We start from the raw sequence: 11,647 nt of genomic DNA on the forward strand, positions 1-11,647 counted from the left end.
GAAAGTCCATGGGGGAAAGTAAGATTTCAGGGCAGCAAGAGCTTTTCACTGGCTGGGCTGCTGCAAGGTAGGTGAGAAATCTTCCATCAGTAGTAAAGTAGTTTTTCTCCCGGTCCAAGGTGCAAGCTCGCCTCTTCCACTTTGGTGTAATTCACAATGTGTGATGTGGATGAGAACTCCCTCTACAGGTCTTCCTGACTCCAATTTAGTTAAGATTTCATTTATTAATTTCCACACAATATTTTGGCCTTTTCCAGAATTTCATATAAACAAAGTATGACTTGTGTTCTTCTAAGAAGACAGCCATGAGAAGACAGAAACACACAGGGGGAGCGCCATGTGGTGACAAAGGCAGAGTTTGGAGTTATGCAGCTGCAAGCCAAGGAGCTCCAAAGATTGCCAGCGAACCACCAGAAGCTAAGAAGAGGCAAGGAAGGATCACCCTACAGGTTTCAGAGGGAGCTGCTGACACCTTGATTTTTGGACTTTTAGCTTCCAGAACAGCAAGGTGATCCATTTCTGTTGTTTTAAGCATCCCAGTTGTGGTACTTTGATACAGTCATGCTGGGAAACTAGAACAAGGGGCTCAGTACAAGAGCCTGGCACATAGCAGGCACTCAGCCCATTCTACTTGCTGTTGTATGGCAAGAACAGGTGTGTGTGTCTGTGTGTGTGTGTGTGAATGTGTGTGTGTGAGAGAGTGTGTGTTTTAACTCTAGGGATTCTTGGTTTCACCGAAGAGGGGGTGAAGAACGAGCTACCCAGCAACATCACTCTCCCATCCTCCCAGTCCTGCAGCCACTGAGTTTTTAAAGCTCTTCAGCACTGAGCTATGTTTTGACCTACACATAATCCTGTGAGGAAGGAGGCAGGTGAGAATGTGAGGCCAGAGAGAAGCCCAAGAAGGCCCAAGGAATTAATAGCAGAGCCTGGACCAGAATCTAGGGTTCCTGTACCTACCTCCACCCCAGAACTATCTCTGCTGGTTAGGCCGTTGACCCTTCCAGAGCACCAAAGCTGAGAGTGTCCTCTCTGGACAATTGTGACCCAGGCATTGGTGGCTAGAATGTGACTTCTCTCAGCACCTTTGGTAATGCCTTGATGGACTCCTGCTTTCTCCTTTCCAGGTGTAAGTTTCAGGATTTTGGGGATTCATACTTGTTCTCCTTTTCCCCTCCCCTCTCCTTTGCAAGGCAAAGACCTGCTAGCCATTCTATCTTCTCATGGAAATGGACCTCATTGGCAGAGCACAGCTAGCTCCAATTGCTCTCCTCTCTTGACTTTTCTCAGAAGGATCATCCAGCTTGGAGAATGGACATTTGCTGCCAGAGGGGCTCGGAATGCAGTTTCCAAAGATGTGTGCAGGGGAAACTCTGATGCTAAAATCCTGAGCATCAAGAGTTCCGAGCATCAGTGGTTCAAATACTCTGAATCTCAAGTTTTGGGAGTCTGAGATTCCAAGATTATTAATTGTGGACTTGCAGTTCCAAGATTTGACAGTTTTGTTATATCACAATTCTAAAATTCCCCCGGTTGAGATTTCTAGAAGCCTTTTAAGGTGACATGCATATAGATGGATGAGGTTTGATTTTGACACTTGATTGTTAACGTGTTTATAATAATGAAAATGACTCTAAGAATCCATACTTATCCTCCTTCAATGAGCAGAAAGCAGCCAATTCATGGAACTCAAGTTGCAAAACATAGATAATGGAAATTGAGAAACTTGAGAATCATAGTCAGTTGTGAAATGTACAGAATTCAGAAGATCAGTTTTCTCTTCACTTGATCACAGTCTGTCGTCCTTCAAGTGTGGCCAGTTTTGTGGGGCAGGGTCTATGTAGCATTTAGATCTATGGCTACATCTAAAGCTGGATCTAACTGATGTACATGAATGTTCAGATTATGAGCTGTTGAAGGATGCCGCTTCTAAGGGAAATTATGCTAACTTATTTAAGAGTAGGCAGGTGATTCTGAGACTCTTAACTCAGTTTTACTGCAGACCTCAGATCCATTTGAGAGAATCCTGTCTTCATAAACTCATAGGAAATACGAGTTCATGCATACACTCAGGAGAACATATAATCATATTTGCATACACACATGCACGCACACAAACACATGTACATGGCTGTGCTATGACCAAAATTCTGTCATTCTCTGAAAGTGTTTCTCTCCCCCACCCATTTCATTAAAAGGTCTGACTCCTGTCCCTAGGTCTGACACTAATTGGACACAATGGCCTTCTCTGGTGGGTGGCACGAAGTATGTCCTGGCATCCAAAGTGTGCACAAATAGGCAAGAGTATGGGCAAGTGTGTAGTGAAGGAAGGTCAGCTGTCTGTCAGGGCTCTGGAAAAATCCCCTGGGCAGAGCTGTTCAGGTTGTGTAGTAATATGCTAAGTTGTTTTTCACTTGAGGAGGAGGTGCCTTTTGAGAATCTAGCCAATGGACTGTGGGACAAGTAGAGCCATCTATGCACAGATATGTCAAGTACTAGCTGAACACTTACTGTGTTCTGTAGGACCCAGGACAGAGACTTAATCTCCCTGAGCCTCAGCTGTGTCACCTGTAAAATGGGCATGAACACTGTTCCCTGTCTCATAGGTTGTGAGCATCAAGTGAGGTGAGTGTGTAACGCTTTTAGCATAGAGCTGATGCAGAGCACTTTCTCAATAAATAATAGCTGTTCTTCTTCACAGTTTAGTGTAAGGTGTCCCTTCCTCTCATCCCAGCTCTGAAGGAGCTATCTGTATCAAGGAGAACAGACAGAGCCCGTTCTGTTTATTTGTCCTCTCCATTCCACCTTGCTGCCCTAAATTCCCCTCAGCCCACCCCCTATCCTCAGCCCCGCCACTCCTGCTAGCCCCGTCCCTCCCACTGGCCACACTCTCCAGCTAGCCCCACCCAGGCTCTCTCTCCCCCATTTGCTCCTCCCTCTAGCCCTGCCCTGGCACAGTGCCTGTCTAGCGGGGCTGGAAGCTCATGGTGTAGTTTCGTGGGATAGTGGCAAAGCCCACATGTTTGGGGGACACGTCGATGTCTTGAGGTGATTGCAGGGATTTGAAGTGGAAGTTCTGCATGATGGTAGTGAGGAATAGAAAGAGCTCCATCCTAGCCAGGCCTTCTCCAAAACAGTACCGCTTTCCTGAAGAGACAAGATAGGAGGGGCAGAGATGAGGACAACTCTCACCACTGCCTTGCCCAACTACCAACCCCCAGCTGCATTCTCCCAGGGAGGAGGGGTTGGAATATTGTGGCCTGAGAAATTTTCCAAGAAGGCTCTAATCCTCTCTGAGCATCCATTTCCACAGTACATGAGATGAGGGTGAGCCATACTAGACTGTAGCAATGGGAAATTTAGATGCCCCTTTCCTGCAAATACAAACTCAAATATGGCTGCTGTGTTGTCATCTCCCTCCTACCAATCCGAAGAATTTAAGTGACCTTGGACAAATCTCTGACTCACTCTGGGCCTTGATTTTTCCATCTCTGAAAGTAATATGATCACCCAATTCTTTTTGTGTGGGCCCAGGTCCTTGGTTGCTTGGGGGTTGCAGCTTTTTGGATCCAGGGTAGATTCTAAGAGAGAATTCCAAGCTGGGAAAGATACCAAGCTACACCTCAGAGAGAGGAGCTGGGATGAAGGAGGACCCTGTGGGTGTGAGTGGTGGCTTGGCAGCAGATAGTGGTCTCTTACCAATGGAGAAGGGCACGAACCCATCACTCTTCTTAAACTGCCCCTTCTCATCCAGGAAGTGCTGGGGGTTGAAATCGTGGGGATTGGAGAAGAACCTGGGGTCTCTCAGGACAGAGCCCAGCATAGGGAACACTTCAGTGCCCTGTTAGGGAGGAAGGAAGAGGATTTGATGAGGTGTAATTGGGGATGGATGTGCTGAAAGTGCATGTGGGTTGGATGGAGAATTTGGGTGCCCTAGGTAAAGAGGAATGGGATGCATGGGAGTGGGGTTCCTCTGGGGGATGAACTTTGAGAGACTTGAGATTCATGTCTCTGAGATAAGAAGTTTATGTGACATGGGGTCTGTGTTTCCCGAGGTAGAAGGTTTGGGGGACATGGGGGTTCATGTTCTCTGAGACAGGAAGTTTGGAGGACAGGAAGTTTCTTCCCTGAGAGGGGAAGTTTGAGGAATATGAATTCCGTGTCTCTTGGGGCAGAAGATTTGGAGGACAAACAGTTCATGTCTCTCAAAGCAGGAGTCTGGGGGACATGGTGTTCATGTTTCCTGAGAAAGGAAGTTTGGGGGACATGGGGTTCATATTCCTGGAGGCAAGAGATTTAGGAGAGATATGGGATTCAGGAGTCTCTGAGTGGGAAGGTTGAAGGGACATGGTAGTTGGGAGTCTTTGATTGAGGGAGTGGGACAGGGGCTAAGAAGCTTCTAAGAGCAATGGGGTGCTGAGTCAGAGGGGTCAGGTTGGAGGTCCCCCTACGGGGGGCAGGGCTGCACCTTTGGGAGGAGAAAGTCTCGAAATTTGGTGTCCTTGGTGACTCTGCGGGCCACGCCCATTGGGATCATGTCTCCAAATCTTTGGATCTCGTGAATCACCGCCTCTGTGTAGGGCATTTTGGCCCGGTCCTCAAACTTGGGCTGACGGTTCTTGCCAATCACCCGGTCAACCTCCTCATGGACCTTGGCTTGGGGGAGGAGGAGAATGTGTTTAGGTATCTAGAGGTCTCAGGGAAGGGATGATAGTCGAAATGTGAACAACAGTATGTCCATGTGAGACATGGATGTAGACCTTTCGAAACATGTCTGCCAAATGCATTGTTGGCTTAGTGTCCTGTTCAACTGGTCATGCCAGAATCATAGAGGAAACCCAAGGGAGGGGTATTGGAGGCTGTTCTGGAAAGGCAGTGGCACTTGGTGGGATTAGCATAGGAGGTATTTTACCAATTCAGATATTTTTAATATTTTAACAGCTGGTGAAACTTGGCAGCTGCTTATCAGCTGAATATCACCCAGTCTCTGGATAGTAGGGTATGTCTGAGAGTCCAGGGATCTGAGAGAGTTGGGGACATTGCAGTGGGCCTACAGGATTTTTGAGGATCTGTGAACCCCACTTCCCTGCCCCTTCTAGTCTTACCCTCCACATCTGGGTGCTTCATGAGCAGCAGGAAGCCATAGCGTAGTGTTGTGCTGACTGTCTCTGTGCCAGCAAAGAAGACATTCAACGTGGTCAGCACCAGGTTCTTCAAGTAGAACTCTGTGTTGGGGTTCTTCTGCTCCTGCAGTGAGAGAGGGCTTCAGGATGAGCTCACTCCTCCATGGTCTCAGGGCCCTTCTGGGGTTTTTCTTTTGAACCCACTTCTCTTAAATCCAGACCAAAGGTGGGAAGAGGGACCCTAGTTCTCAGGCTCTCTCCAGTCCTCAAGGCTTTGCCACAGCTGCTGGCTCCGCCTCAAATGCTCTTCTCACATTCTTTGCCAGCTGACTATCTGCCATTTGATTATCAGTTTAGTGATCACTCCTTTATGGCAGAAAATATTTGGAAAGAGAGGCATAGGGAGAGACACTGAGTGAGAAAGAGGGATGGAGATGGAGTGATAGAATGAGTCAGAGAGGGTTAAAGAGAGACTAATTTTCTGAGACACAGACACAGAATTTTAGGCACCAGCATCCTATTTCCTTCACTAAAAATCTTGAAGCTTACTATAGAGGAATTTCTCCCTTGCTCCTTTCACCTTGGCCTTCAGACTCCATAAAGCCTCCTCTACTTTCTTCACAGAAGGGAGATTGACCTCCAGATGGGGGAGGGGACCCCCTTCCCCCCACTGTCTCATGGTAAAGCCAGGTTTCCTGTCCACACAGGTACATCTGACAACCAGGGAACAAAAGGTAAGAGCATGGTGGCTAAAACCTAGGGTCTACTGCTTCCTTGCTATGTGACATCAAGCAGGCCACTTATATTTCCTGGGCCTCAGTTTTCTCGGTTGTAAAACTGAGGTCATAATAGAATCCCTTTCAAGAGTTTTTCTGAGTGCTAAATAGGCAAATACCATAAAGCATTTAACATAGTGCCTGGAACACTGTAGTGTTATGAAAGTGCTTGTTGTTATGATTTGCATGCACAATACCTGCCCTGGGCAAGGACTCAGTAGATGGAAGAGTGGTGGCTAATTATAACTGGGATTGTGAGGATTATTTTGATAGGGGACTCATTTGAATGGGCCTCAATTCTCCTCCACCCTCAGCCTGATTTCCCTCTCTCTGGCTTTGGACCTGCCCGCCTGGCTGCTGGGTGTACCTCCTGCATGCGGATGAGGAAGGAGTCGATGAAGTTGCGCGGGGAGTTGGGATCCAGGGTGCGTTGGTTCTGCTCCACCTTCTTGGCTATGAAGTCCTCCAGGCCCTGCAGCTCCTTAAAGGCCTGTTGCTGTGGCCCTGGCAGGTGTTTCATCACTGAGTAGAACATCTCATAGAGCTAAGAGTGGGGGACAGAGGAAGGAAAGGGAAGGACTGCTGTCAGTGGGCAGGACTCGATGGCAGTGGGACCTGTCTCAGGGCCAGGAAGGCACTGAGTTAATCGCACCTGCCCAGGTGTTGAGGTATTTAGATGGGGCTGGATGGGAATAGATATCTAAGTTTTCACATGAGGTAAGTGTGAGCATTCCTGTCTAAGAATTTAGGTGAGATGGATTGAGACACATATCCAGGGTTCAGATATTCAGATGGGTCTGGATGGGAGCACAGATCTAGATTTTCAAATATTCAGGTTAGGTTGGGTTGGGAGACACCTGTCCAAGTGTTTACCTATTCAGGTGGCACTGGTGTGGGCGGTCAGTTGTCTAGGTGTTTAGACATTCAGGTGGGCTCGGTAGGAGACAACAGTGCAGATATTTTGGAGACCTGGATTGGAGGCTTCTGTACAGGTGTTCAGGTAGTAAAGTTGTGCTGAAGTGCAGGTGTTAAAGTGGGGGAGATATCTGTTCAGGTTTTCAGATATTCAAATTGCCCAATAAGGGGCGCTTCTGTAGATGTTTGAGTGGACTGGGTTGAGGGACATTTATTTGGGTGTTTGTGGAACAATCTATCCACACGTTTAAGTGTTTAGGGGTCTTGGTTGGGGTACCTGTCTAGATGTTCAGATATTTTAGTGAGCTGGGTAGGGGACATTTGTCTAGATATTCCAGTGGACTAGTTTGGACATGTGTAGATATCAAATGATTTTGGTGGGCTTCATTTTGCAGCACCAGGTGTTCAGGTAGTTAGAGGGTGGGCTGAAATGGTCACTACTCCAGATGTTGAGAAAATCAGATGGAAAGATAGAATATATTAACAGGGAGCACCTGTGAGATAGCAAGGTAAATTTGGATGGAAACACCTGCCCAGGTGAGAGAACTGGGTTGAGAGCAGGAATCTTGCCTGCAGGCTCTCGTTCTGCTTTTGGGTGGTGGGGAGGGGGACAGAATCAGGGCACCTGTTGAGACATCCAGGTGTCAGTGGAGATTGGGTATTGGGTGCCTATCCCCAATCTGATGCAACTGTCCAGTTGCCCCAAGAGTGGCAGCTGGATTTAAGGGACCCTGTCTGGAGGAGATTGGGAGTTTGGGACACCTGTCTCCATGTGGAGGAGCACTTGGCATGTTGTGGTAGGGATCTGGTAGAGCCGAGCTGGCACAGGTTACCTGCCCCGTAGACGTAGCTGTAAATTGGAAGCTTCCCAGCATCATACGCAGCAGTGACAGGAACTCTTTGTCTTCATAGTCAAAGCGATCCCCAAAGACAATGGAGCTGATGACATTGGAGACAGCTCGGCTCAGGAAGAAGGTGGGATCAATGAAGGTACCTGGGAGTGAGGTGGGATCGGAGAGAGACAGGGATTTTAGGGAGAGTCACCTCGGTGGTCTGATGCCAGTCTGAGAATTCCAGGGGGACTGAAGTGATGAGCCAAACTTCTGGCTTCAGACTTCAGAGCTGGGAGCCCTGAAGCTTTCCTCCAACCTTGTCCCCTTCCAGGGGCCAGAATGCACATCCCTATTGGGAGTTTTCTCCTGCTTCCCACAGACTCCAGTGTTCTCTGCTCACCACGTGTGCTCCGGAAGGCCTCGATGAGGAAGCGTGCCTCCTCCTGAATGCGTTCCTCAATGCCACGCTTGCCCACTCCGAAGTCCCGCAGTGTAGTGATGGAGAAGCGTCTGAGCTGTTTGGCACGCTCGCCGTTGCTGAATGCCACACCTAGGGAGGGAATGTAGGAGTGGTGAGAGTGCTGAGATGGGTGGGGGCAGTCCACAGACCAGCCCCAGGGGCCCCGGAGAAGTTGAGGGAGCTGAGCAGAGAATGAGGGAGTGGGAGAAAGCTGGAGAGACTCTGAGAGAGAGAGACAGAGCAGAAAAAGAGAGAGAGAAAATTTCAGTCAGAGAAATAGAGAAAGAGAGACTGAGTTGAAATAAAAGAGTCAGAAGGAGAGAGGCAAGACAGATGCACAGAGAAACAGATACAGAGACACATAAAGAGCGAGGAGGAAAGGACAGGAAGTGAGATATGTAGAGATCTGAGAGGTGGATATAAAATGTGAAAGATTCTAAAACTGAGACAGAGAAGAGAGAAAAATTTGGAGAGAGAAACAGAGACAGTCTGGAGAGATGAAAGACTCTCACTGGAGACAGAAGCATGGCGATTTTGAAGCAGAAATAATGTGAGATTCTAAGATTGAGGAAGAGAGAGAGAGAAACATAGGGAAGCACAGAAGCCAAGAAGGATAAAGAGATAAAAGACACATGGAGACAGAGGACCAGGGTTCCAAAGCAGAAATCCCAAGAGCTTCTAAGAGATACAGAGAAAGAAGAGTCATCTAGTGACAGAGAACAGGGAGATGGGGCAGAGAGAGGTAGGAAGAAGTAGAGACACAGAAACTGTAAGATGATTTAGAGACAAAGGGAGAGGCATCAATGGGAGGGGATGGGGCAGAGAAGACAAAAGAAGGCTCTGCCCCAGCCTGAGTGGGTGGGAGAGCCAAGAGAAGAAGGCTAGGGACCCCACTGAGGCCACCAAGTCAGCCTGCCCATATTCCTCTACCAGGGGTCACCCCTCACCATAGCCTTTGAAGAGCCAGTCGAAGGTGGCCTGCTCTCCTCGTCCACTGAATTCCTCAGCCTGGTCCAACAGAGCCTCCTTCACAGCTTCGTATCCACATAGCACCACGATTCGCCGGGGCCCCAGGTGAACCGTGAACACTGGCCCATAGCGCTTGCTGATCTGATGGCGGTGGGTGGGAGTTGTTAGAGGGAACAGCTCCTACTCTGAACTGGCCCTGTACCCAGACCTCAGCTAACAGGATGAATTTCCCCACAGGTTCTGACAGTCGAGGAGCTGGACATCCCATGATCTGGTGTTTCCTAGATAGGACCCTGATGCTGAACCTTCAAAACTCCCATTTTCTAAGACTCTAGTCCAACCTTGTCAATCCCCTGCCACAAGGCCCCAGCCAAACTAAGCAGGCTGCTACATGCTCCTCATTCTGCCCATCTCCCTTCCTGGTGGCACCTTCATGAGGGAGTTGTACATCTGCTCTGTGTTCAGCTGCAGGTAGTTCCCAATGAAAGGCAATGGGGTGGGTCCAGGAGGCAGCTTCCCCAAGAACTTCCCCTGCCGCCAGACAGACATCAAGACCATTAAGGTCAGGCAGGCCAGAAAAGCCACCAGAAGCAGCCCTGAGGCCAGCATGGTGGCACTGAAAGTGATGGTCAGATGATGATGGCTGGGATGTTTTGCCTTTATACTACCCGGGGTAGAAGGGTGGATTTTGATCTTGGTTATGTAATTGTCTTGTTTCACCTCCTAGCTACACCCCACACCATGCTCCCTGCCTAACTTGGGACACAGCCAGCAAGGAAAGAGGAGGGAGTCTCCTGGGCAGATTAACAGAGATTGGGCTGCAAGATTGAATTTGTGGCCCCTCAAGAGGGACCACCCCAGGGCTGTGGATTTCAGGGGTGGGGAGCTGTAGATAAATGCCAGAACTGAAGGTTTCGGAATATTTGCATGGGGCAGCCCCTGAGCTTTGATTTGGGGTTTCAGAGTGAGAAGGGACCCAAAGGTGTGAGTTTTGGGGTCTCAGGAAAGAAGAATCCAAAGATCTGGATTTAAGGGTATTGGAATGAGACAGCATCTGTAGCTGTTGATTTGGGGGCCTTTTGCTGAGGAAGGATGTATGTTTAAAGGTCTCAGGAGCAGTGATTCCAGTGGATGGAATTGAGGATCTTGAAGTATGGAAGGACCCCGAGCTGCGGCTGTGGGGTTCCTGGGTGGGAAAGTATACAGAGAGTGCAGCTGGATCAGTGAGTCAGCACCTGACCCCAGGTATTCACCCGTGGTTGTTTTGGACACATTGCCACCTCCTACTGCCCAGAATCCTCCTTCAGACTTCAAAGCACAGTTGGGATCGGTATCAAAGAACTGCCCATCTCTAGTTAGGTAAGAGGTAGAAGTTCAGAGCCACATTTGAGTGGAATGTTCCACAGAATAGGAGAGGAGTATGATCTCAGAAGCAGAGGCACTGGGCAGGACTTATGAAATAGTGAAATAGTGATGACAACCACCAGTATGGTATTGAGGAGTCCCGACTGTCTCAAGGGTTACAATTTACAGAGAGCTCCACTGGCTCCCTTCCCAGATCCTTAGAGAAGCTCACTAGGTTGATTGTATCATTTCTGTTATTATTGTTATTATTAATGTTTCCCATTTTATATATAGGCATATTGAGGACATAAAACAGAGACTGGGCAGGGGGCCCCTGCGTGACTCCTGTCTCTCCTGCTCTGCACTCTTATTCCTCCTGGAGTATTTGGGAAGAGAAGTTCGTATTTGAGGGCATGTGAGGTTCCCTTTAGGGGTGATTCCTGATTTGCCAGGGGTGCTATTAGAAGCCTGAGGGAACCATAGCAGGAGAGATTTGGGTAAACTCCAGTGTCTAGAAGAGAGGTGGGCCCTGGGATGCTGAAGGTGGGAGCAGATAAAAGATCAGTGGCCTTGCTGTCCTTCCCTCTTTTATATTCTTCCTTACTAATAAGGACGGTTACCCTTTGCTGAGCACTAATTGTGAAGATTAAGTCCATGTATGCATGATCTTATTGAATCATTATAACAATGGGGATAGTTCATTATCATCCTAATTTTGCAGTTCAGAAGACCAAGACTCCGTACAGCCACTTGTTTGAGGTCACACAGGTAGTAAGCGAGGGAACTTGGATCTGAACCCCCTTCCCTTCTTTGTCGTGGACTGGCCTGGCCCATCCTGGTGCCAAGTGGAGAACAAGTTTAGCAACAGGTGGCTGCTGAGACTGGCTTCAGCGTTGGACACAGAGATTATATTGTCAAATTCTGCTATAGGCATCAGGTAGGCCTCAGGAAGAAAGGGCATCATGTTGACATTGAGTTCACCCCCTGGTAGACACTAGGATTGAAACACGTTGGCACTGAACTTGATACCAGGAGAGCATTAATAGAGCCACTTCTGGTACTAAGAGGGCTCTGAGAGTAGGTCCAGGTGGTCCATTGAGGCTAGCTTCAGGAAGACAGAGGGATGGCACCATATAGGCTCTGAGATTGGTCTTAGCAGGCTCTGACATGTGCATCAGGTAGGTGCTGATATTGGTCCTACGTGGGCCTGAGAGGGGTACTGGGCAG

The 11,647-nt window shown here is 48.5% G+C and overlaps 1 protein-coding gene across 1 annotated transcript; it reads right to left on the bottom strand.

The window, feature by feature from the left end:
- Nucleotides 1-204: 204 nt before the first annotated feature.
- LOC106843310 (cytochrome P450 2A13) lies at nt 205-9,752 on the bottom strand. The gene is made up of 9 exons (XM_014860293.3): nt 9,506-9,752; nt 9,055-9,217; nt 8,048-8,197; nt 7,648-7,808; nt 6,267-6,443; nt 5,106-5,247; nt 4,469-4,656; nt 3,700-3,841; nt 205-3,147 (listed from the first exon to the last, which is right to left on the bottom strand). Exons 1-9 carry the CDS (start codon nt 9,683-9,685, stop codon nt 2,966-2,968), a joined length of 1,485 nt encoding a protein of 494 aa, XP_014715779.1. The 5' UTR covers nt 9,686-9,752; the 3' UTR covers nt 205-2,965.
- Between the last annotated feature and the right edge of the window lie 1,895 nt (nt 9,753-11,647).

Source organism: Equus asinus, chromosome 26, assembly GCF_041296235.1.
Source record: "Equus asinus isolate D_3611 breed Donkey chromosome 26, EquAss-T2T_v2, whole genome shotgun sequence".
Classification (NCBI taxonomy): Eukaryota; Metazoa; Chordata; class Mammalia; order Perissodactyla; family Equidae; genus Equus; species Equus asinus.

Coding starts and splice junctions, on each gene's coding strand:
- LOC106843310 (XM_014860293.3), bottom strand. CDS start 9,685: ATGCTGGCCTCAGGGCTGCTTCTGGTGGCTTTTCTGGCCTGCCTGACC. Junction 7,809..8,047: donor GGCCTTCCGGAGCACACGTG/GTGAGCAGAGAA, acceptor CCTCACTCCCAG/GTACCTTCATTGATCCCACC. Junction 6,444..7,647: donor CAGCTACGTCTACGGGGCAG/GTAACCTGTGCC, acceptor CCCCACTCTTAG/CTCTATGAGATGTTCTACTC.